The sequence below is a fragment of the Vulpes vulpes genome, chromosome 1, assembly GCF_048418805.1.
Source record: "Vulpes vulpes isolate BD-2025 chromosome 1, VulVul3, whole genome shotgun sequence".
In the NCBI taxonomy this organism is placed as follows: domain Eukaryota; kingdom Metazoa; phylum Chordata; class Mammalia; order Carnivora; family Canidae; genus Vulpes; species Vulpes vulpes.
The window spans coordinates 172,871,416-172,898,746 of record NC_132780.1 but is presented as its reverse complement, the minus strand read 5'-3'; the positions used below and the strand labels follow the sequence as shown (position 1 = coordinate 172,898,746).

Below are 27,331 nucleotides of genomic sequence, written 5' to 3'. Positions count from 1 at the left end.
AGGATACTAAGAAACATTTGCAATTAAAATGCTTATTGTGCGACTGTATTTGAACTAAAGAAATTCATGACCATATTGGGTTACCCCTACCTTGCAATGTGCTCCTGTTTTCTCTGTCATTTAATGATGATATATTCTTTTGTAAGTCTACATTTAAAAATGCTAATCACGGAAAATTTATCTCACTGGAAAAAGCGTCCATGACAACATCAGGAGCAAGGAGCCAGAACAAAGGAAAGTGACATTGTTGAATAATATTTCATATTTGCAGAATGTCTTAGCTCTCCCATGGACAGAAATAGAAAAGATCAAATTCTAACCTTTTGACTCCCCTTTCTTAGACTCCATATGAGTCCTGCTCACTTAAACATTTTTTTTTGTTTTAATTCTGAGGATCTCTCAATGAAGTGTTCTAATTATTAAACACCAATGCTATTTTACTACTGGATTTAAGGACAGCAGAGGAGTATTAATGTGAGTATAACTTGATTCATCATTTATTAAAAATTCCTAAAATTTCATAGCCATGGCATGAATTCCCTTCTCAATTATGGTCAATGATTTAAAGTGTTTTTCGCCATCTGCTAGCAAACACATAATATTGTGTGATTGGTAGCATAAGGTGATTTTCTTTATTAACTAAAAATATCCATTTGCAACTACAATATCTAATGGAGATCAGTAGAAAATACCAGATGTTACAAGATTTGGTCTTGAAAGCTAAATATTGTCATTCTTTGCAAAGTTTTAGCTAACTATTTGCAAAATTATAACTAAAATTAAATTTATAATTTGATGAAAAGTTCGAAATTATCTTTTGTAAGCCCCAAATGTTTACAGTCCAATCAAGACATCCATAAATGGCATTTATTTTTAAATTCCAACATTGAATTATAGTGTAGGGGTAAAAAAAAGCCAAACTACTATAGGATTACAAAATATTTCATTTTATTAATAATTTATATACAAATAAATTAGTTTAAAGGATTATGATACATTTGTACACTAAATTTAAGCTTTGAATGTCATCACAAGTAACTAATTAGATTAATTTTCACAGATCAGCTCCTCAATTTCATCTTCACTATCAGAATCTTCATAAAATGAAATTGTGGCTTGAATTGGAAAATTTTTCAGAAGAGCTTCTGCTTCTTGATATAAGTAATCATAACACTTTGATTTTGGCCAAAATAGTCTGAAAGAAGCAGACAACATAATATGCTTTATTTTTTTCACATTCAGAATCCTTAAACTCATGAAATGTTCAAATTTTAAGAGCTCCACATACTTAACAATTGATGTATGTCTTTACATAGTTTAAAAAGATACTATCTTCATTGTCATGGGAGTCTACTCACCAAAGTATTAACAACTAGTCATTTTAAATCTTTATACAATCTATAAATTGGATCAAACAAATTCACACAAAACCCTTTGTGATAAATATTTAGCTTACTTTGAGAATTATGGATATATTTATTCTTACAATATACAAAAGGTTTGTCTTCCAACTTCCAAATTCCTTTGGGGGAAAAAATGAATCCTACTATATTACATTAAAAATTCTGACAATTTTGGAAAAAAAATTCTGACAATTTTGTAAAGATGACAAAATATTACACACCTTCCAGAAAAGCAGATATCACCTAGTGTCTTGCTTAAAATTCAGATTTAGTGGCTAGTTACAGATGTACCCAATGTAAATTTAAACAAAAACAGGGCGTGATCCCGGAGTCCTGGGGTTGAGTCCCACATCAGGCTCCCCGGAGGGAGCCTTTTTATCCCTCTGCCTATATCTCTGCCTCTCTCTGTGTGTCTCTCATGAATACATAAATAAAGATCTTTTTAAAAAAAAAGAAAAGTACTAAAAACAGTATTTTTTTAAGATTTTAATTTATGTATTCATGAGAGAAACAATGAGAGAGAGAGAGGCAGAGACAGGCAGAGGGAGAAGCAGGCTCCATGCAGGGAGCCCGATGTGGGACTCGATCCCAGGTCTCCAGGATCAGGCCCTGGGCTGAAGGGGGCACTAAACCACTGAGCCACCTGGGCTGCCCCAAAAACCAATATTTTAAAGTTTTTCTATGCACTCACACTGGGGCTATAAGAAGTCTTTCTCTAACTCCAACCTTGATCCCATCTCCCTGCCCTTCCCCCATCTAACTAAATTTGAAAATACCTTATTGAGATGTTAAAAATAATATTGGCTTTATATAATTTGCATGTAACACAATTACCTCAGAATTTCATTTTTGACAGATTTTAATCTTGCCATCTGGTCTTCTATTATTTTTCCTCCAAAGTAAAGAAAAGAAGGATATGCTGACTCGCCAACAACAGTGTGGCCATTCTAGTCTAGGGTAACCAGCCCCATGTGTCCATTTATAAGAGAGAGGTTTTAGCAAAGAGGTTATATTATGCTCAGTACACTTCATTTTAAAAGGCAGAAAAACAGGTAATGCAGTTTATAAATGTTTCTAGCGAAATGACAAAAAAAAAAAAAAACAAAACACAAAAGTTTCTAATTTTGGTGCCTAACTAAGCAACCATCCATAATTCAGTCATTCAATAAATATTTTATGATCTCCTGTGCCAGACATAATTCATAATTCAAAGATGAAAAAATTCTCCCTATCCTCAGGAAACTGACAATTAAGTAAAACAAATGAGAAATATACATAGTACTCAAGAGGGAAATTAATAAAAATAAAACTAACCTAAAAGAAGTAAAAATAAATGGCTACAGTAGTTCAGAAGAGAAAGGGATTTCTTATATAGGAAATAATTGATTTTCTAATGCTTAAGTAGAACTGTCAAACCCAAAGAATGTTGTGTAATTGTTACCATACTGTCCAGAATCTCTTACTGACCATTTTTCTTTCGGGGACATCATACATTCCTGAATTCTTCCCTGTCCTGAGTGATTCTTCTCAATCTCCTTTGTGGATCTCTTTATCTCAGTATATAGATTAGTATTGGCCTTCCCTAGTGTCTCACCAAGTGTGATCATCTCTCCTCTCTCATTCCCCTGGAACACCTGATCCATTGCCAAGAGTTCTTCAACCATTCCTTTACTGAAGACTCCCAACTGCCTGTATTTCCACTTCAGTTCTTGACTCTGGGTCCCTTACACACACACACTCACACACAAACACACACACACATAGAGCTCTTTACTGGACATACCTATTTGGATAGCCCATAAGACACAATAAATATGCTATATAAAACTGAACTTGTTATCTTGTTCCCCAAATCTAAGTCCTAATTTCCGCTCTGTTAATACAGCATTCATCTGGTCATCAGCCACAAACTTGGAAGCCATTCTGTCTTTTTACCTGTTCTTTACCTACCGTATCCAATAAATTATAAACCTAATCTATTGTGTCACCTAAGCGTTCCCCAAATTCACCCAGTCTGATCCCCACTTCCAATGCCTTAGAATGGCTCCTTATCATATCTTGCCTAAATTACAGTAACTTCCAATTTCATTCTGGTTTTCTAAATAAGCCTATACACCATTTTCTTAGTGCTTTTCTCAAATATAAATCTGATCACACTACCTTTGACTAACTCCCGATACATTCACAGAATAAAGTCCATGGGTTCCCAGTGCCACATTCAGGAATAGGGCAAAACTCTATATGAACGGTACAAGATCCCACCTATGGCTTACCTATCAGAATGACCACACCTTCTTGCGCCCAAATTCCAGCTCCTTGATGCTCCGGTAGGGAGCCATGTTGTTCTATGACCCTGTATCCCTTTTCCTATAGTATTTCTTCTGTCCCCTTTTCCCCCACCTACCATCCATCTAGCTATCTCAAGACTCAGCTAGGCAACCACATCCTATCATACACACTTCCCGGATCTTTCCCCACTCCCTGGGGCAGAGTTGGGTACTTCGTGTCCTGCACATACTGGTAAAACCGCTGTAACTAAACTATTACAACACTTGCCAAAGGGGTGTGATTATTTTTTCCCGTGTCCACCCCTAGTGCTAGCACATGGTAGGAAATTAATCAACATGTATTGACTTCTACATGCTATTTATGAACACATACATAGAAATATCATACAGTTCTCCATTTCACAGCTCTCTGAAGCTGACAAACTGCAGAATGAACCTTTCACCTGAATAAGAGCTGCAAAGAATTCTACAGAAAGGCCGACTTCCTATGGTAGGAACAGTAAACTAGCTTTTCCCTGTGGTGTCCCTCCATCCCTTTCCCCAAGCTTAGTGATCTTTATGAACACCATCCTCCCTCTGGTTTGCAAGAGAATAAGAACACACTCGGCCTGTTGTGAAGTCTGTTTCTTGAGAACCCTTCCGCATTAAGCAAAACAAAACAAAGAAACTGGTGTGTAGACACGACATGTCATCGGTTCACTTTCCCGATGCCATCCACTTCCCCTCCTTATAATATATTCTCTCAGAGTTTATTGAGTGTGCGCTGATTAACAGTTCTTCATGAATTTACCAATTCAAGGAGTAAAGGACCTCTGGGATCCGTGAAGGCAGATTTTTCCAAGGGGAAAAAACGAAAAGGAAAGCAAAACAAAAACAAAACAAAAAAACAAACGGCAAGGCCAGCCCTGGAGCCAGGCGATGCGATTCCGGGCTCTACCCTGGGCTGGAGGAGCGGGAGACCTTCCGGGAGGCCTGCAACTCACCTGACTGGGTGTCTGTATTGAGAAAGCTTTCCTGAGGCTTCGGTCACCCCGGGGCTGTCCGGCATCTGGGGACGAAAGAAGATGAATCGCAGTTACCAGTCACCTTCTGGAAATGGGGGGAAGCGGTCTAAGCACGCGTTCCTCGCGCCTGCGGGGAACGCGATCCCGGGGCTCTCAGCAGCCGCGCTCCCGGCCGATCCCGGGGCCCCGTAGCTCGGGGAGGCCCTCGCGCAGCATCGGGACGCACAGGGCCTCCGGGAGGGCCACGGGCGGCGCGCGCATCTCCGCGGGCAGGGCAGACCCAGTCCCGGCGGCTCATCTGCACCCCCTCCCGGGGGGGGGCGCGGCTCACTCACCGCCTCCGCCGCGGGTGGCGGCGCCCCCTCCTCCCTGGAGCCTCTGGCGTCAGCCCACGGTCTCCAGAAGCCTGCGGATCTGCGGGGACCCCGGGCGGGTGCGGGGTGGAGAGCGGAGGGGAGGAGCCGCGGGGACGCGGGCGCCGGGGCCGGGGAGCGGGACGGGGAGGGGGAGGGGGAGGCGCGGCCGCCGGAGCGCGCGCCCCCGCGCCGCGTCGGGCGGTCGGGCCCCGCGGGCTGCAGGCGGCGGCGGTGCGCGCGCTCGCCCTCGCCCTCGCCCTCGCCCCCGCCCGGTCCGCTCGCCGAGGGTCCCCCGGTTTCCATGGCGCGGCGGGGCAGAGCGGGAGGCGGCTGCCGGCTCGCGGGCCGGGCCCGAGCCCTGGGCTTTATATCTGCAGCCCCGGCCGCCTGCTGCCTCCCGACGCGGTGGCTGCCTCCCTCCCTCCCCGCCCCTCTCTCCCCCGCGAGCCGCATAAACAAAAAGGTTGCGCGTGAAGGCGGAATGGGCCGGGCCGCGGTGCGAACGCGTGCAGCTCCCAAATGGCTCGGGAATGGGTTGCGCCGAGCTGGCGTTAATCGCCCTGCGACACATGGCCGCGGGGGAAAAACAACATTCGCCCGAGCAGCCAATTTCCAAGAGTCCAGGAGGAGATAAAACGAAGCGATTCTACACATTTTGTGTATTTCTGCAAAAAAAAAAAAAAAAAAAAAAAAAAGGGGGGCCAAGTGGCTGGTTAATTACTTGACCCGAGGCCTTTTGGAATGTGGTCCCTGCAGCAAGCTCTGCATCCAAGCTGGATCCAAGCTGCATCCAAGCTGGATCCAAGTCTGCTCCAAGCCGGGATGAGGCTACACTGAAAGGAATGGCCTTAAATCCTCTTTCTGGCAGAGTAAGAGCTGGGCGAAATGAACCGACTCCTTACCAAAGGACATTTTTGTTAATGCATTGACAGACTAGGTTCTGCCCATTATTATTTGAAGATAAATTTTTTTAAATCACACACAAAAAAATGAATTGTACAAGACTGAACGTTCCAGCCCCCAGAGCGGAAGACTGGAGTCGTGTGATTCAGGCATCTAGCTCTCTATTATTTTCTCCTATCTTTGTGATTTTCCCTGATTATCTTATCAGTGTCCCCTGAAGAGAAGTCTTGAATATCATGTATAGACGTCAGTCACTACTTGGCATTTTGTCACTCAATGATAATTAGAAATTATTTTGTGGAGGCAGGGTGTGTGTAGAATGATGATGAAATCTTGAAAAGTTATGGGACAAGTTGTCAACCTCTCCGTGACCCTCTTTCTCTTACTTAAGCCAACTCTCACTTATTACAAAGGTCCTTGTATGAAAAGTGTTATGCTTCAAAGGAAAGATGATGTATAAATGCCATAATTTTTCTCAAAATGTCTTAAATAATAGAGTTGAACTTCTTAAAAGTTTCAAATAAAAGCTTTTAGTGTAAGCAATAGTGTCTTTGCTATTCATTCAGTAGTTGTGTAGGAAAACAACCTAATTAATATTTAAGGATCTATAATGATTGGTTTGTTTCAGATAATGAAATCAGTAAGGATAGGTACCTAATACATGTCTCGATGCCCTAGAATTATTACTGGCTAAATAAAACAAAATTTACAGAATGCTTGCTTCAAGGCTTCACACATAAGAAGCTCTCAACAAACTTTAAGCTATTTTAAAAAATGTAAGCCCTTAACAGATGTTAAGCTATCTGATGAAATATTTCATCATTTGGGTTTCATAAAAATCTTTTAAGGTGTTTGGGATATGGTAAGTACTGTGCTTTCTGGATGTAATGGTGAATAAGATATCGGCTCCACACCCCATCCAACATCCTCAAGAGGGTTATGGTCATTGTGATCTATGACCATCACAATGACCACATAAGCAAAGATTTTTTAAAAGTGTCACATTCAATAACAAAACCACATTTTAACCTGAGAAGTGGTACAAGAGAGGGAATTGGTAAGTCTATTTGGGACAGCCAGGAAAACCTTTTTAGAGTAAAAGAAACCTAAACTGGGATTCTAGAAGGATCAAGAAATAGTGTAGTCTGTGTACATGGTGCAGGAGGGGGCAGAGAAGGCGCAGTGCTTCTAGGGAGTAGAAATGGCTGGAGCAGTGATATGGATGAGGAGATAGAAGGGCTTGGGCTAACAGGAGCCTAATAAACCATAATAAAGCATTTCAGCTTTATTCTGTAAGCACTGGTGAAATATTTTAGGCAGGAGAATGGAATGGTCCAAGTTAACATTAAATAAAAGTCTCTCTGGCAGCCATATGGAAGACAGATTTAGGGAAGGCTAATATTGGAAACAAGATCATTTACAAAGTCATTGCAATAGTTCAGGCAAAAGGTAATGAGAAGATGTATAGTAAGGATGGAAAAATGAAAGAATATATCTGAGGGATACTTAAGAAATAGAATCTACACTGCTACTTAAATCATAAAATGTGTGTGTGGGAAAAATAAAATAAAATGTGGGGGAGACATAAAAGTAGAATCTATATATGCTCCTAGGTTTCTAATCTGGTTAAGTCGGTAAATGATGGTGGCCCAAACAAAGACAGAGAAAACAAGGAATATAGGAGGAAGAACAGATGAGATGCCTTTAGGTTGCTTTATTCTGTTAATAGTGTGCAAAATAGTGAAATAATAATGAAATAGTGAAAAAATAATGAATTTGGTTTGGGATCTTGAATCAGTCAGGTCAAGCTGGGCTATGCAGCAATAACAAAGAACTCCAAACTCTCATAGCCTTAAAACATAGAGGCTTATACCTGACTCATGCTGTATTTCATTTTTGGTGGGTAGGATTTACTCTAGGTCATCTTCACTTATGAATACAAGCTGATGGCACCTCTTTCCACTGGAACAGTGCTGTTTGTCATAACAGGGGGAGGGAATAAAATTAACAGATTTTAAAAGACTTAGTAACATGTAGGTGGAGAATCTATACAAAGGACAATCAGAAATATGAGGTCCAGAGTTCACTAGAGAGTTTAGGACTAAAGATTTAAATGGGAGTCCTAAGAAAAGAAGTAGTAATATAAAACAGTAGGGACTGATTCATTTTCCCAGGAAATTTTGTAGCTTCAGAACAGCACCAAGGACAGAGCTCTGAAGAGCAACATTTGATTGTGAAGTGAGAAGAGATGCAAAACAAAGCAAAGCAAAACAAAACCTCCCTGAAAAGGAATGGTGAAGGTAGGTAGTACAAGGTGTATTTGTAGATCAAGTGTGGTAGGACAATGGGATAAAATAATTCCAACAAAGAAGGAAATGCCTAAGAAATTAAGTGCCACCACTGGGTCAAACAAGGATGTGTGTTCATTGAATTTGGAAATTAGGGGCCATGAGTGACTTTTAAGCAAGTGTATGGAGATGAAGCTTTTTTTTAGTGAGTTGAGCTGTAGGGGTGAAAAAATAAAACAGTAAATTGAGACTACCTTCTTGAAAGGAAAAGAGAAAGAGAAGAGGAATGCTGGGTCATTAGGGGGGTTTTGTTTTTAGGGTGCAAGAGGCAAAAGAATGTAAGATGAAGAGATGAGGCAGGAGCAGAGAGGCCTCTAGAGAAAGGGGGCTAGACGATGGCTCCAGGACCCCTCGGAGGAAAGAAGAAATGAGATCAGTAGCCATGGGGATGATTCTCATGCAGTTGGAGGATACGCACACCAGTGATTACGCAAGAAGCAAGTTTAATCAAGGTGTCTAGATCTGGCATGAGGAAGAAGAGGAGTAATGTGATGATGAGATATGAATCTGAGAGAACATAAAGTATCTCAAAATTGTGAAAAAAATGCATTGCTAGAAAGAAAAAGGGAGAACCCATTAACAAAAAAATATGGTAAAATATATACTTGATCAAATTTAGATAAACTAAGAGATAGAAATATGTATTGCTGGAACTAGACCATGTATATTTGTTCCACCTATTTATACAGATATTGAAGCTCATCTCTGATGTGGCCAAGACCAAAAGAACTTATTTATGTTACATTTAAAATTTATTTAGAAATTTATATGGGCCCCACTTGCACATTTAAAATATGTGCTTTTTTGTTAAGATATAAGTCACATAGAATGTTATATTAATTTCAGGTGTACAATATGATGATTCAATATGTGCATATATTATGAAATAATGATCACGGTAAGTCTAGTTAACATCTATTACCACACACAGTTACAATTCTTTTCCTTTGTTAATTTTTTTTTAATTTTTATTTATTTATGATAGTCAAAGAGAGAGAGAGAGAGAGAGGCAGAGACACAGGCAGAGGGAGAAGCAGGCTCCATGCACCGGGAGCCCGATGTGGGATTCGATCCTGGGTCTCCAGGATCGCGCCCTGGGCCAAAGGCAGGTGCCAAACCGCTGCGCCACCCAGGGATCCCCCCCAATTCTTTTCCTTTGATAGGGATTTTAAGATCTACTCTATTAGCAACTTTCAAATATACAAAAGATTATTAATGAATATAGTCACTAGGCTGTACATTACATCCCCAGGACTTATTTATTTTATAACTGGAATTTTATACCATTTGACAACCTTAATTCATTTCATGCACACCCACCCCCTTTACCTTTGGCAACCACTGATCTCTTCTCTGGATCTATGAGTTAGGGCTTCTTTATATGTTTAAAGATTCCACATATAAGTGAGATCAAATGTTATTTGACTTTCTCTGACTTATTTTATTTAGCATAATGCCCTCAAGTGCCATCCGTGTTATCCCAAATGTCATAATTTCCTTCTTTTTTATGTAATATATGTTACATTTTCTTTATCAATTCATCTATTGATAGATTGATGATAGCCATGTCTTGGCTTTTATAAATAATGCTGCAATGGGAGTACAGATATCTTTTCAAGTCAGTGTTTTTGTTTCCTTTGGATGAATGCCCAGATATGCAATTGCTGGGTCATATGGTAGCTCTATTTTTTATTTCTTGAGGAACTTCCATATCATTTCTCATGTGGCTGCACCAATTTGCATTCTCACAAACAGTACACAGGTGTGTCCTTTTCTCCACACCCTTGATGACATTTGTTACCTCTTGTTTTTTTTTGATACTAGCCATTCTAACAGGCGTGAGGTGGTTTTGATTTTCATTTCCCTGATGATTAGTGATATTGGGCACCTTTTCATATACCTATTGGCCATCAGCACATCTTCTTTGGAAATATATCTGTTCAGATCTTCTGCCTATTTTTAAATCAGCTTGTTTACTTTTTTGCTATTGAGTTTTAAGAGTTCTTTATATATTTTGGATGTTAGCCCCTCATCAGATGTCTGATTTGCAGATATTTTCTTTCATTCAATAGGTTGCATTTTCATTTTGCTGAAGGTTTCCTTTGCTCTGCAAAAGCTTTTTAGTTTGATGTAGTCCCACTTGCTTTTTTTAATTTATGCTTTTTTTGCCTTTGATTTTAGTGTCCAATCCAAAAAAACTCATTGTGAAGACTGATGTCAAGCATCTTACAGCCTATGCTTTTATTTTTCTAGGCATTTTATGTTTTCAGATCCTATGTTCAAGTTTTTGACATTTTGAGTTGATTTTTGTGTGTTGTGCAAGATATTGATCCAGTTTCATTCTTTTGCTTGGTCTGTCCACTTTTCCCAACATCATTTATCAAAAAGACTGTTCTTTCCCTATTGCATATTCTTGCCTCCTTTGTCATAAATTAATTGAGAATAAGTGCAAGGGTTTATTTCTGGGCTCTCTATTCTGTTCTATTGGTCCATATGTATGTGTTTATGTCAATATTGTATTAATGAGTACAGCTTTAAATTTGGTTTAAAATCAAGAAGCATGATACTTCCAACTTTGTTCTTCTTTCTCAGAATTACTTTGGCTATTCAGGGGTTTTGTGGTTCCATACAACTTTTGTGGTCGTTTGTTTGATTTCTGTGAAAAATGCCATTGGAATTTTGACAAGGATTGCATTGAATCTGTAGATTGCTTTGAGTATTATAAGCATTTTAACAATATTAATTTTTTAATCCATGAACAGAGAATATCTTCCCATTTTTTTGTTTCTTTGTGCTTCAATTTATTTCATCAATATCTTAAAGCTTTCAGAGTATAGATCTTTCACCTCCCTACTTAAATTTATTCCTAGGAATTTAATCTTTTTAACACATTTGTAAGTGGGAATGTTCTCATAATTTCTCTTCCTTATAATTTGTTATTAGTTTATAGAAACCAAACTGATTTTTATGTATTAATGTTGTATCCTGCTACTTTACTGAATTCATTTATTAGCTAGCATTTTCTGCATAGTCTTTAGGGTTTTCTATACATCATGTCATCTTCAAATGGAAACAGTTTTACTTTTTCCTTTGCATTTTGGATATCTTTTATTATTTATTTATTTATTTATTTGCACCTAATTACTCTGGTTAGGACTCCCAATGCTATATTGAATAAAAGCAGTAAGAGTGGTTAGTCTTGTCTTATTCTTGATCATAGAGGAAAAGCTTTCAGCTTTAGACCATTGAGTGTGATGTTAGATATGGGCTTGTCATATATGGACTTTATTATGTTGAGGTATGTTCTCTCTATAACACTTGGTTGAGAGTTTTTATGATAAATGGATATTGAATTTTGTCAAATACTTTTCCTGAATCTGTTGAGGTGATATGATTTTTATCCTTCGTTTTGTTAATATTGTATATCATATTCATTGACTTACAGATGTTGAGCCATCCTTGCATCCCTGGAATAAATCTCACTTGGTTATGGTGTATGATCCTTTTGATGTATTGTTGAATTCAATTTGTTGATCTTCTGTTGAGGGCTGTAGCTTCTGTGTTTATCAGGAACACTGGCCTATAATTCTCTCTTCTTATAGTATCCTTGTCTGATTTTGATATCAGGGTAATGCTGGCTTTGTAAAATGAGGTTGGAAGTGTTCCTTCCTCTTCTATTTTTCGAGAGTTTGAGAAAGATTGGTTTTAATTCTTTGAATGTTTGGTAGAATTCACCAGTAAAGCTATCTGCTCCTGCACTTTTATTTGTTAGGAGGTTTTTGAATACTGACTGAATCTCCTTACTAGTAATTGTCTTGTTTGGATTTTCTATTTCTGCATGTCTCAGTCTTTGTAGATTGTACATTTCTAGGAATTTATCCATTTCTAAAATATATACTTTATGTAACATATCAATATGCTTTTCATAACATACCAATAAGGTAGACTTCTAGGATTAAAAACATACAAATATAAACTATAAAAATCTTCATTCATTCAACAAGTATTTATTGAACACCTACAATGTTCCAGGTGCTATTCTAGGAGGTTGAGATATGTCAGTAAACAAAACAGACAAAACTCCCTTCCTTCATGGAGATTACATTCTAACAGACATCTAAGCCACCAATGTTTGTAATTTACTAAAAAGAAAGTATTACAAACTCATCTTACACCTGGTGCCTATGTACCTAACAATTTTTTTTTAATTTTTGGATTTTTGTATGGCTATAAAATGAGAGAAGGGAAGCATACTCTCGAGAAAGGATGCTAGACAATGGTCCTTGAAGAGGATGGATAGAAAAATCAAAACCACATAAAAACAAGAAATATGTTCTTCTCTATTACCCAGAAGATAATATTAAATGAAAAGATAAATTAGAGCTTGAACTAGGTTCCCATTTTGAATGTGACTTGATGTTGCCCCACCCTTTTCAATGGACATGATGACCTCAACTAGGGTATGACTTAATCTCCACTTAGGGACTAAGGTGAGAAACAGAAGTGTGAAGGAATGAGGGGAATATAATGACTCACATCTGCTATTGCCACCATGTGCCTCCTGAATAATGCCAGTTTTGCTTGTATGAAACCAGACCCAGTCTGTTTATACACATCCTTTTTTATCTGTGATTTTATGAACATTATTTAAGGAAAGTTATATGCCTTATAAGCTAGACTCCTTTTTAAAGACTGTACCTATAAAATGTGCTCCTTTCTAGGATAATTTCTCATTTGTGCTTGAATGCCAACAGTCAAATTTATTAATTTACTTATTTTTGGTATTTTACTTTAGTTAGGTAATTATGTTTTCATAAAAAAAAGATTGTGAAAAATCCATTACAGGGATGCCTGGGTGGCTCAGTGGTTGAGCATCTGCCTTTGGCTCAGGAGGAAGTCCCAGTCTGGGACCTGCACTGGGCTCCCTGTGAGGAGTCTGCTTCTCCCTCTGCCTATGTCTCTGCCTCTCTCTCTCTATGTCTCTCATGAATAAATAAATAAAATCTTTAAAGAAAAAAATCAAATACAAAGGCCTACACATAATATGTATGAGGGATCATTTTAGAGTGATAGAAATGTTCTACAACTGGATCACCAGAGTAGCTGCACAACTGTGATTTACTAAATGTCATTAACTTATTCGGTAAAACTGGATGAATTTTATGGTGTGCAAAATGTAGCTCAATATAAAAAGTTTAAATATGACATTAAAGTATTGATTCCTAACTGTACTCAGTCTGGGCTTGAGAAAGTAAACACTGCAGTCAGAATCAAGCCTATCAAATCAGTGTTTCTGACTTGGATTTTTTTAAAATATAGATCTTTGATAGAAAAAGTGGTTGTAACAACGTCTGTTATAACTTTGAAATTTGTTTTAAAGCACGTGTTACATTTACACTGGTCTCTGGACAGTTCTAGGTAGTTTTATTACCATGCAGTCTCTGCAAGGCTCCACATCAATGCTTTGATTCATGGTGATCAGAGCAAGATCTTTAGAAAAGGTTGTATTCGGTCTACTGTAAGGACTTAAGTCCTCCAAACCTTTGAGTACAGTGACAAACTATCTGTCAATAAAGTCTCCACTATTGCTGATTTGTCAGGAGCCAGGCCTTCACAGTGAGGCCATTATAAAAGAAATATTTGCATCACTTCAATTTGAAATTGAACTAAAGAGCAAGCAAATGTTTTCAAGCAACTATGATTTTTATATTGCATTACTAGAAAGTTAAACACATGAATGGGTTCTAAGCCTGTTAGTAAGCTAAAATACTCCTTTTCCCTCTTCTAATTGGATTGAAACTTATGGTCAACACTTTATGCCAATAAAATCTTATTTGAAATAATTGATCTCATAGAGGTCTTTTTTCAGTTTGAGGATTAGACTCTTTGTGAAAGGTGGCATTTCCAAGCTTCAAGCATTTGAGGATCTTCCCAGGTTTAAGATAAAGATAACAGTTGTGGTAAAACTGACTTAGAATTGAGCAGAGCTAGCGTGTGTTGTTTTAAACTAAGAAGGTGCTCACAGATGGCTCAGAGAGAGATTTAGCAAGTCTGTGCTAATCACACTCATACATGGGAATATCTCCATTGAAAACAGCCAGATTTCATTGTGCTCCTTAAGCAACTTTCTTACAATGGTTAATAACAACAATAGAGTATAATATTTAATGGCCTAAAAACAATATACTTTATATTATAATTGGATGTATGTTATTAAAGCCACAGTGAGAGTTTATGAGAGGTGTTTCCAATTCAAAGTATATTGAAGATACAAAGTATTTGCAGAAGTTTAGCTATGGACAAGTAAACTATGCAGAGTTCCTTCCTTATGGCTTCATTTCTAGACATTTCTAAACTTCTTTGCTAGCCCCAAACAGGTTAATTTCTCCTACCTAATAAATTATATAAAATAAAAACACAATATGTAAAAAGTGTATTCACTTCACATAAAAGGAGATTGATCTGTCTCATTACAAAACTGTTTTTTACCATGTTTTGTCACGTCTGACCCTTTATGTTAAATGTCATTAACCATACAATTTTAATATCCTATATTATTAAATATCAGTGGCCAAAATATGATAAACACCAGAATTTAGTTTTAATTTTTCTTTTCTTTTTTTTTTTAAAGATTTTATTTTATTTATTCATGAGAGGCACAGAAAGAGAGAGAGATGCAGAGACACAGGCAGAGGGAGAAGCAGGCTCCATGCAGGGAGCCCGACAGGGGACTCAATCCCGGGTATCCAGGATCACGCCCTAGGCTGAAGGCGGCGCTAAACCACTGGGCCACCAGGGCTGCCCTAATTATTCTTTTTAATATACAACATAAAATAGAGAGATGATTCAGAAAAGAAATTAAATTCAATTAAACATTTATTGATCAGCTACTATGTGCCAAGCACTGCATTAAGCATTGAGCATATAGTTTGAATAAGACCAACATGTCTTATTTTCAGTTCTCATAGTGCTTGTATTCTGGCTAGAAAACAGAAAATAAATAAATAAAGGAGATAATCACAGATTTTCAAGAGTGCTACAGACAGAATTTAAGATGGATTTAATACAAAGTAATTGGAGGAAGCCTCTCTTAAACAGGGTGGTCAGGGAAGGCCTACAAAGAGATGACATTTATGCTGAGCCTTGAATGAAAAATGAGACAGGACCATTTCCTAAATGATCTATAAATTATTTCTGCTATATCCAGACCATACATAATCATAGCAGAAAATACCTACCTGTTCTGATTGGCTCATGCTATTAGTGGGAAACCAGACAGCTAACTGATGTGTGGGTTGTACTAGAGAAGGAAAGATATATTGGATAGTATTTTTCTGTATTTGTTTCTGAGTTTTAGTAATTACTTAGAGAATTAAATTTATTTTCCTTAAATATGTAAATGACTCCAGTTTAATCAGGAGCCAAATTTTAACTGAAAGCATTAAGTTTATTTTATTTATTTATTTATTTATTTTTTTGAAAGCATTAAGTTTAAAAGGTGTCATAGTATAATATGACAACAAGCAATATGTGATTGATAATTTAAGTAGGAAAACCAAAATGTAGGGGTATGAAACTGAGTAGAATTGACTTTTTGTTAATATTGAATGAAATATATATGGGGATTTATAGAAGGTTACAAGCTCAGAGTGAACTATCAGTGAAGATTTAAGAAAGTGAGACTTTTGTATATCTTTAATGTTGCTAGGCATCCATTAGGCTCTTAACAATGACTGAATCATTGAAAGAAGAAAAACAGACAAATGCAGTCTTATAAAACTTGTCTAAATTTTATGTTATCCCATAATAGTCTTGGTTACTACAATGAGACATTTCAGTTACCACGATTGTGCAAGAACCTACTGGTTGCCTATCCCATAGCCATCCCCCACCCCACCTCCTTCATTCTTGTTAAAAGAATCCTAATTATGTGCAGATATTAAGAAATCAAGTGCTTTGGGAAAAACTAGTCTCTTCCTCAGTTGCAAGGAGAGAATTGTGATGTGATCTTGCCGGTGATTAGTTTAGGCAGTCATATGATCCAATTCTGACCAATAATATTTTTAAAATAGTCTGTATTATGGTGGCAGGGTGATTTCGGGAAAAAGTTTTCTTATTGCCTAAAAGAAATAGGAGGAAACATATCAGTCCTCCATGTTCTAATTCTCAATCTTGTATTTACTTTTGATACCAAAATCTGGGGCTCATGAAAGCTTATATGAGCTAAGATCCTGAAACAAAGATGTTGGAAAGATGTTAGATAGATTCTGGGAGCATTTTGATAACCATCTGTGGAAATATCCAACATCCGGACTTTGAGTATAAGAATGTGAATCTTCTCATTTGAATTTTACCCCCTAAAAAGGTGTTTTCGTTATTTGTAGCTGCATGTATCTTCATCCAGTGATGAGTTCTATTTTCAGGTAGTATTCAATAGACTAACTGAACATACTGTTTTGTAATCCAAATAAGCAGTTGATTTGAGTTTTTAATATAGGTATACCAAAGTATTCTTCCCAGCAATGGGATGTGGTTCCACAATACAGTGCTCCTTGAGTAGGTAAATACAAATTTGTTGTCATTATCTCACTGATCCTTAAAATCTTTATTGTAGAGAAAGTGCTATTAAGCTGTTCTGTCTTTTGAAAGTTTACCCTGAAATTTAACAAGCAGGGTATTATCTAAGATGGTAGTTCTTAAGCCTGTTGACCTTAAAAAAAGAGCCAATTAATTATTTGACTAGCAAAATGAGTTTCTTTGGGAATAGCAGAGAATTGCAATTTGAAGCAAGCAGGTCCAGAAATCAAAAGAGAGGGGCTTGCTTTTGTAGGGGAAAGGAGGAAGCTGGGAGGGTCTGTTACAACTTCTCATTGGCTGAGTGTGGTAGTTTCCCATTGGCTGAGCTGCTCCTAGGTAAAAAGAAATTCTCCTATCCTCTTGCCTCCTATGGAAAGTAAGCCTCTCCCTGTTAGGGAATGCAAAGTATGCTTCTTATTGCCAGTAGTAGTGCTTGAAAGCTCTCCCTCTGGGCTTCCTGACTCCATTTTATTTATTTATTTTTTTTAAATTTATTTATTCATGACAGATGTACAGAGAGAGAGAGGCAGAGACACAGGCAGAGGGAGAAGCAGGCCCCATGCAGGGAGCCCGATGTGAGACTGGATCCCGGGACCCCAGGATCGCGCCCCGGGCCAAAGGCAGGCGCCAAACCACTGAGCCACCCAGGGATCCCCCCTGACTCCATTTTAAATGAGGCTTTCATTTACTTTCACAAGTCTTTTAGCATCGGGACCCCTTTAAACTCTCAAAAATTGTTAAGAATAATTATTTCAAAATGAAAAGTTAAAATTATTCAGGATCCCAAAGACCTCTAGCTTATGTGGATCATATCTATCAATATTTAATTTATTAAAATTTAAAATTGAGAACATTTTAAACTATGTATTTATTAATTCCTTTAAAACAACAATTACCCATTGCATATTACCATAAAATCTATATCTACAAAAAAATGACTATACTTTCCAGAACTAATTTCTTTTGCAGATTTCTTTAACGTCTGCTTAATGAAAGATGACTGGATTCTCATGTCTGTTCTGCATTCAATCTGTTGCAATATGTTGTCTTGGTTGAAATGCATGGAGAAAATCCAGTCTCAGACAGATATTTCTGGAAAAGAAAGCATTTTGTGAACCCTTAACTGCATTCTAGAGAATCCTCAGGAGTCCTGCACACTTAATGAACCACCGATCTAAGATAACATAGACTCTGCTGACCTGACAAGACTTTGAAAAGCCATGTTGTTTTGTTTTTCATCAGCAGGTACTTAAAAACAAACACTGACAGATTAGGAGAGTTAAAGCTAATTCTATATAACCTCAGGAAAACTTTACACTCCATAATCATAATAAATGTAGCTGGCTCATTCTATTAACCCATCAAATTTTTCTTATATTTAAAAATTATGGAGGCAAGTGTGCCTGGGTGGCTCAGTTGGTTAAACATCTGCCTTTAGCTCTCGAGTCATGATCTCAGGGTCCTGGGGTTGAGCCCCACATCAGGCTCCCTGCTCAGCGAGGAGTGTGCTTTTTCCTCTCCCCTCTGCCCTGCCCCACCACTCATGCTCTCTCTCTCTCTCTCTAAATGAATAAATAAAAACTTTTTAAAAGTTACTGAAGGTAAATTCAGGAGAAGATTGAAATGAGAAGACGTGAGCTCCGAATTAACTATAAAATGCTGTGTCTGATAATCATTAGTGTTCTCCAGTAATTCTGCGATGTTCATCCTGGATACATAGCAGGATGCACTTCCTGTCCCTTGAAGTCAGGTGTGGCCATGTGACTTCTTTGGCCGGTGATATATGAGTGGAAGTGAAATGTCTCATTTCTGAACGAAGCCATAAAAACCAATAAGCAATTTTTCATGTTCCTTTCCCTCTTGTCTAGATCGAGAAGATGCCATTAGCTGAATAAGAAAGATATGGAGAAGGACTCTGCTGAAGCAAATCTTTGTGGTTTTAAACTAGTGAGATTTGGGATTTGCTTATTCCTATGATATAACTAAACCTATGTTGCCTAAGTTTGCTTTACTTTATGATTCATTAAAGAACAGTGCCATGAAAGGAAACAGTGTAGTCATAAAATTCTGTCCTTAATGAGCTGGAATTACTAGATAAGGATTGTATCACTTTTGACTAAGGTTTATAGAGAAAGAAAAATATTTAATGTGACCTTTGTAGCAAATTGTAATAATCAAAACAATACAAAATTGGGATGAATTACTAATGTTGTTACAGGCAACATTTTGGAGTTATTTTACAAAAAGAATTTTCATTCATCCACAGAAATATTCATCACCTTAAGTTATGTGACCACTCTGCTAGGCTCTAGAGAGAGACACTGATGGGATCCACTCTCATAAAGTGAATTATTTCCTGAAAACTTTATAGAAATTATTGGTCTAAGTCAGGCCTTAGCACCTTATTTAAGAAAAACAATACCTTTTATTTTATGATGCATAATAGAAACTTGAATTAGCAGTGACTTAAACAAAATGGATGTTTATTTTTTTTCTCTCATAGATTTCTCTCATATAGAATAGTTTACTACATAGATTCCAGGGTTGTTATGACAGCTCTTTTTTTTTTTTTTTTTTTAAGATTTTATGTATTGCAAGCAGGGGGGAGGGGCAGAGGACTAGGGTGTGGGTGAGACAGTCTCAAGCTGACCCTGCACTGAATGCAGAGCCTAACTGGGGGGCTCGATCTCATGACCCAGAGACCATGACCTGAGCTGAAATCAAGAGTCAGTCGCTTAAATGAGTAAGCTATACATGCACCCATGACAGCTCTTTTTTAATGAGGGATCTACATGGTTTCCTCTTGTCTCTTTGCGTCAGCATCCCTAGGAAATGAACCTAGCCTTTGTTGCCCAAGATAACTGCTAGAAATCCAGACATCAATCTACACTTCAGGGAATATTATGGTAGAAGAGACAAAGAAGAAGGGTAAAAGGGCCAATGACATCTTTTAAGGAGGTGTCTTGGAAATTGCTGTATATATATATATATATATATACATATATATATATATATATATATATATATATATATATATATATATAGTCTCTTTGGTCAGAATTTAGCCACATAGGGGATCCCTGGGTGGCGCAGCGGTTTGGCGCCTGCCTTTGGCCCAGGGCGCGGTCCTGGAGACCCGGGATCGAATCCCACGTCGGGCTCCCGATGCATGGAGCCTGCTTCTCCCTCTGCCTGTGTCTCTGCCTGTGTCTCTGGCTCTGTCTCTCCTTCTATCTCTCAAGAATAAATAAATAAAATCTTTAAAAAAAAAAAAAAAGAATTTAGCCACATAGCCACACCTGGCTGAAAGGAAAGCTAGGAAACATTTTATTGTGAGCAAACCAGCAACTTTATCCCTACCTAAAAACAGGGAGATTTGTTACCAAGAGAAAATGAATATTGGGGTGGTAACTAACAGATTATGTCCTACTGTTCTACATCAGGTACAACTTAAAACTATCCACAAGAAATTTTATCAGAAGAATAATTCATAAAACAGTTCTTCATACTCACAAGTTCAATGGACTCTGGGAGCCTGGAACTATCTTGCTTTTGATCATAGCACTGGGTATAGTTTGAAAGCAAGTTTTCTCTGACTTTGCAAAGGTGAGATGACAGGATAGATTGGTTTATTGGAATCACCCTGAATCATTGAATGCTACCTGGAGGATATTATATCCAGGAGGTGATCTTTTGGCCATTATAGTATATTTATTTTTTATGACCTTTAATTATGTATCATTTCAAATGTATGAAAAGATCTCAAGGACTCCTATATTATATGCCCTTTACCCAGGGTCACCAGTTGTTAAACATTTTGTCCCACATGATTTATTGTTTTCTTTGCCATACACCCCCTCACACACACATACACACACACACACACAGAAACACATAAACACATTTTTTCTCAATTATTTAAGAGTAAGTTGTAGACATCATGCTCCTTTATGCCTAAATACTTTGGTGTGCATATCCTAAAACCCAGGACAATTTCTTTTGTAACCACAGCACACTAACAAAATCAGGAAACTACATTGCTACAATAACTATTATCTCATTTCCTATCAATATCCAAATGTCACTAATTATCCCAATAATGCCTTTTATATCTGTATTTCTTTTCCAGGCCAAGGATCCAATCCAGAATCATGCACTGGATTTAGTCTGCATGTCTCCTTATTCTCCTTTAATTAGTGGTAGTCCCTCAACTTTGCTCTGTGTTTCGCTTTTTAAGAACATTGACCAATTATTTTGTAGAATGCTCCACAAATTGAGTATATCTGATGTTTCCTCATGATTAATTCAGGTTATACAAATTTGGGGGGAATAACTCAGCAGTGATGTTTTACATCTTGCAAGGCATCCTAACAGGTGGTACGTGATGTGACTTTTTTTCATTATTTGTGATATCAAACTTAATCACTTCCTTAAAGTAGTATCTGTCAGGTTTCTCCATTGTGAAGTTATTTTCCCTTTGTAACTAATAAATCGTTATGGGCAGATAGTTTGAGATCACATAAATACTCTGTTTCTCATCAAATGTTTGCCACTGGGGGATCCCTGGGTGGCGCAGCGGTTTGGCGCCTGCCTTTGGCCCAGGGCGCGATCCTGGAGACCCGGGATCAAGTCCCACATCGGGCTCCCGGTGAATGGAGCCTGCTTCTCCCTCTGCCTGTGTCTCTGCCTCTCTCTCTCTCTCTCTCTCTCTCTGTGTGTGTGACTATCATAAATAAATAAAAATTTAAAAAAACAAACAAACAAAAAAAACACAAATGTTTGCCACTAGTTTTGGAATCCACTGACGATTCTTGCCTAAATTAATTGCTATGATGACAGTTTCAAAGTGACAACTTTCTTGCTCCATCATTCCTTACACCTGCATTTTAGGCCATCATGTTTTGATATTTTTAAAAATCCAGATATTCTATTATTCAGAATTCTGTTTGAATTCCATGTTGGCATGGAGCATAATGAATAATCCATGGTTTTGTAAACAAAGTGTCTTCCTTGGGATCCCTGGGTGGTGCAGCGGTTTGACGCCTGCCTTTGGCCTAGGGCGCGATCCTGGAGACCCTGGATCGAATCCCACGTCGGGCTCCCGGTGCATGGAGCCTGCTTCTCCCTCTGCCTATGTCTCTGCCTCTCTCTCTCTCCATGACTATCATAAATAAATAAAAATTAAAAAAAAAATTTTAAAAACAAAGTGTCTTCCTTTAGGCTTCTATGACACATTGCCATAGACTAGCGGCTTGTAAACAATAGAAACAATACAGTTCTGGAACTAGCAGTCTGAGATCAGGGTGCCAGCATGGTTAGGTCTTGGTGAGACCCTCCTACCGGATTGCAGACTGCCATCTTTCTATATCATCACATTGAGGAAAGAGGTGGAAATCTCTCTGGGGTCTCCTTATAAAGGCACTAATTCCATTCTTGAGGACTCCACCTTATAACCTAATCACATCCCTAAAGCCCCACTTCCCAACAGCATCACATTTGGAGGGTTAGGATTTCTACATATTGAATGTTGAGGTAGCACAAATATTCACTCCATGACTGGAAGTTCTTGAAATTCTGTCTTGGAGCACAATGTGATTTCAATGGATATTGTTGTTGTTTGTTGTTGTTGTTGTTGTTGTTTTACAGAAAATCCTAGTTAGTCCTAGGCATATTGTAACTATCAAATATTTGGAAGCATTTTAAAAATTCATTTTAGATAAGGTAACTGACACACTGGGAAATTAAGTGATTTGTCTAAGATCCCTTAGTGGGTAACTGTTAGAGCCAAAGTTCACACCCAAGCAACTCAACTCCAGAGAATGTGCTCTATCACCATCCTGTTATAAAAAAACAACAAGCAGAGCTGAACACTGGAAATATTCACTAGAATGAATAGTATCTGGGTTGGTGGTTTATTGAGAACAGGTTTCCTTTCCTAGGCTGAGGTCTATGGTCATGGATTCATCCTTTTGACAATCCACAGCAAAGGATTGTCAAAAGCAAGGCAGGGCTGGGTCCTACCAGGGCCTGTATTTATAAATGATAGCTAAGAAAGGTTATATTGAAATAGACACTTAGATATTAAAAATTTTGAAACTTATATAGCATTAAATTATTTATAGTCTAAAGTTTTTAGAATGTAAGATGCTTCCTTGTCATAGATGCATTTAATCCCCCGTCATGTCAGTATCATGCCTCACCCACACCTCTACAATGCCTGTTGTCCTCACATCTAGAACTTGTCAGGGTTGACCTTTGCAGCTTTCAGCCCTGGTCAGGGAGGGATATTTTCCTGGTGCATATGCTGGGGGAAGGGATGTCTAACTGCTACTAATACAGACTTTCAATTCTTCTGTTTTCAGCACTACTCCACATTCTCGTCTCCAAAGATAACTGGTACCTTCAATTCTTGAGACTGCCCAGGGCTCTGCAGCATGAGTCAGCTCGTTTCTGGGTACTGTCTTCTCCCACTGCTGGCTCAGGTGTCAGCTTTCTTCAAACTGATGACTCAGTTACTAGTCCTCCATATTTTCCTTCTCTTTGCCCTTGAGCAAGTGTGCCTATTTGCATTCCTTTACCATCATCTGAGTAGAGTTTTAGGAGAGACAAATGTATGTTTTCAATCCATATTTCCAGATACTTCTTTATATCATTAAACGTTGTTAGACTGAAGCAGAACCAAGAACAATCTATAGGTCAGTATAAAATCGGGTGTACAGTCTTATTATAACTGTCTGCTAAGGCAGAAATTAGATTTTTTTTTTCTTTTTAAAAAAGATTTTATTTATTTATTTAGCGGGGAGAGAGAGAGAGAACACAAGCAGGGGGTAGTGGCAGGTGGAGGGAGAAAGAGAGAAGCAGGCTCCCCGAGGAGCAGGAAGCCCAATATGGGGCTCTATCCCAGGACCCTGGGGTCATGACCTGAGCTGAAGGCAGATGCTCAGTAACCAACTGAGCCACCCAGGTGCCCCGTTTTTTTTCTTAAGGAATATTAATTCTAGCAAATTATGCCAGAACTGGTTTCTAAAGACAATTTAATACTACCGCACCATGTATGTGCCATAATATACATAGTGCACACGTGTACATAAAATACACATATTATATACTGGGTATTGAATCCAGTAGTTTGTTACACAAATTAGGGCAGAGTCATGTGATGAGTTCCAGGCTTTTTTGGGGGGGGGCAATGGTGTTACCTATCCATCCCATCCCACTCCCCACCTGGTCTTCTATTTGTTCACTGATTGTCCTGTCAATCTGTGGTTATTTTAAGGAAAAGGGAATTTATTGAAAGGGTATCAGGGGTCCATAGACCCAAAGGGATGCTGAAATTCAGGCAAAGGAGTGGCGAGAACAAGGAAATTCAGAGGAATTGACACAGGAAGCAGGGAATACAGACCATCCCTCAGAAAGAATAGCCTGGTGGGAATGTTGCTGCTGACACCACCGCTGTATAAGATGGATCTTCAGAGTGCCTCCGTGTGTGCTCTACTCTCTGGGGATTCAAGGTCTGGGCTGTCCTTCACCCTACCTACGCCCCTACAAGGGCGTTACCAAGTTGTTCACAACCACAAAAAACTGAACTCAACCTTGCTAGGACATCCTCCCGGTGTGTAGGGTCTGCCTCCTGGAGTCATCCATTCACTGATGAGGTGAGCTTACATCAAGCAGAAGACAGATCTGTAGCTTTGGCTTTCAGCTTCTAGAAAATGGGAAGTAAGAGCCCAGAATTCTTGCCCTCAAGAATTCTCTGTGAAGAGATCAGGATATTTTGGGAAGAGGACTCTGTATCAGACACCTGTTAGGCCCTGCCTCATGTCTTCTCAGCCTTACTGATTTTTGCAGCCTTAGCTTCAGAAACTGTTGTGTCGGTTTCCAGTGGCTTCACACTGACAGCACTTGACCTTGAGCAGGCCCTGAATATCTTTGGCTGCCTGGCTGGGGCAGCTGTTCCAATACCATCGACACTGATCAGCATGCTCCCTGCACAGCTCTAAAGTCAGGGGAGCTTTGCCTCCTGGGGCTACCCTCAGCCAATACGTTAGAAACAAATATCTCTCCAGGTCAAATCATTTGGTAGACAGTTCTGAAACTGTCCATTCCTCAGCAGGCCTTAGTGGGATCAAGCCTCAGTTGCCCACAGTAGTGAATAACTTGATAATATATCATTAGAACAGTTTTTTCTTCTTCCCTGCTTTATATTTTCTGGGCCCTTACTCATGCTCCCTGCGATCACATGCTAAATAAACCTACTGCACACAGGTCTTTGTTTCAGGCTCTGCTCTGGTGGGAACTTAGGCTAAGACAGAGCAAATACTACAGAGTCAAAATAAAGTTGGCTTCAGGGATTATGTCCATGAAAGCAGCAAGCAGCATTTTTCCTATTTTCTCTAATTTTAAAAAGAAAAAAATCACAGTGTATCCAAGGTGTCAGTAACTGCTATTTCACCTTAGAGTTCTCTTGCATAGGCAGACTTTGCAAGTACAGTTCAATCCTCCTAAGTACAGGTCAGATCTTTCCAAAACCCCAGTGTTTTACTAGGTGTCTAGGATCTGACATCTCTTGGGTTCACAGCATTCGGAGGTGCCATGGTGGGTGGGCAGGGTCATCCATGGGATAATCAGAAAGAACCCCAGAAAATCATGTCTTTCCAAATGTCCCTCCTACTGTAAACTTATTGGGTCTGGCACAGATGTCTGCAAAGTGATGTTCTCTTAGGGAATGCAAGCACAATCATACGTGTTTTAGTCACACCTATGTGTGTGGCAGGCAGCCTCAACACCCCTCCGCATGTTCAGTGCTCTCTTAACACAAACCTCAATGACTCATTAAATCTGGAGCCTAAATGAAAAGCGACCAAAATAGTCAAATGCCTTTCTCTAAAGGGCATGGAAGGCTCAGTCTTTGAACTCTCCCAGAGGGCAAGAAATAATTGCATTCCATCCCTCTAATTCAGCAAAGAAAGTGTAGAGAAAGAACAGGATAGAAAGAGTGATTGAATATTTAAATTTGACCATGAGTATTCCATGGTTCCTTTTTCTTTTCTTTTTTTTTTTTTTTCATGGTTCCTTTTTCTCCCCAGGCACTGTGCCCTTCCCAGTTCAGATACTCACCATCTTCCACCTGGACTTGTCCAGAATCTTTGTCTCTACTCTACAGACATTATCTTTTAACATAAAATCTGACCAAGTCATTGTGCAGTGTAGAAACCCCATAATGGTTCTTGATGGTCCTATAATAAGCTTATATTCAACAGCATGATACTTGTGGTAGGCAAAATGATGCCTCCCCTCCCCTATGCACCCCCAGGTATCCCTCCAAAGGCATCCACAGCCTCATCTCCCAAATCTATGGTATGGTTTGGTAATATCGTTCATAAACTGGCAAGGACTTCAGGGCAATGTAGTAATCATAACAGAGTTTCAAATAATGAAGTTAACTAATTTCTTTAGTGAATATTTTAAGCAATTAAAAATCTCAGATTTTAACAAGTCAATCTGAGCGATAGGTTTTGTATAGACATTATGAACAGATATAAGCTCATAACATCAAACATCAGGTTATATTATCTAGACACAGATGTTAAGGAACAGATCTTGGTCAAAAGTTTCCAAATCTCTGAATTAAAAATCAGAACTCTAACTTTTATGAACTTATGAACTTATGAAACTTATGAACTTATGAACTTATGAAACACAACCCAGAAGAAATTTGGGGGCTTCCATAGTGTTATCTCATCCAAGGGAGGCACACTTAGTGACAGGCTTCTGTAGAAATCTGACCCTTTTGGAATTTACAGGAAGAGAAAGAAACATTGAACAATGGCAAATCCATCTCCAGCCTTACAATCCTGAGAACCGAGGTTGGCTGTATTTTTCACAATAATTTTATTTGCATTTTTACAGATGAAGGAAATTGTCTTCCAGGAGGCTGAGCAACTTAACTGCAGGTCCCAGATCTGGTAAACAACTGTGATGGGATTTGAGGTGCGGATGGTGGTCTCAGCTGTGAGGGTGTGCTGCCTCCAAGGCAAGGCATCTATCACTTGCTGCTATCTCCAAACAGGATCCTTCTAGGTGACCTCCTCAGCAGGATGGCTTCTAAAAACCACAATGATCACAATGAGGAGGTAAGAGTTGAACTGGGCTAACCAGATCATAGCAGGTATGAACACTCCTGACTCTATTGTTGGCTGAGGCTATTCCAGGCTGCGAAGATCTGGCTGAAAGGTCTAGAAGCTTCAGGTCTCTCAGGAATGTCTCTCTGCCTCCAACGCTGACTTTAGAATTGGAGGTTTCTGCCCCCAGATAAAAAGGTGGTGCGTGTAATGCTCTTCCTATGAGAAATAAAAGATTCTAGATTTCATTCTCCATGGCATGTTTACTCCATAATATTAGATTTAATTATTTGAATTTAATTTGTTGATAGATTGAAATTTAATTTCAAAC

The 27,331-nt window shown here is 38.6% G+C and overlaps 2 protein-coding genes across 3 annotated transcripts in view; both read right to left on the bottom strand.

The window, feature by feature from the left end:
- Positions 1–4,919, bottom strand: part of CYB5R4 (cytochrome b5 reductase 4) — an 85,168-nt gene extending 80,249 nt beyond the window's left edge. The window contains exon 1 of one of the 2 annotated variants that reach the window (XM_026007436.2): positions 4,675–4,919. The gene's annotated coding sequence lies outside the window, so the exon portion shown is untranslated. The remainder of the gene's footprint in view (positions 1–4,674) is intronic. The other variant, XM_026007435.2, reaches the window with a different exon arrangement.
- Positions 927–24,860, bottom strand: RIPPLY2 (ripply transcriptional repressor 2). The gene is made up of 5 exons (XM_072749266.1): positions 24,716–24,860; positions 5,778–5,948; positions 5,031–5,716; positions 4,675–4,739; positions 927–1,195 (listed from the first exon to the last, which is right to left on the bottom strand). Exons 1-5 carry the CDS (start codon positions 24,858–24,860, stop codon positions 1,048–1,050), a joined length of 1,215 nt encoding a protein of 404 aa, XP_072605367.1. The 3' UTR covers positions 927–1,047.
- Between the last annotated feature and the right edge of the window lie 2,471 nt (positions 24,861–27,331).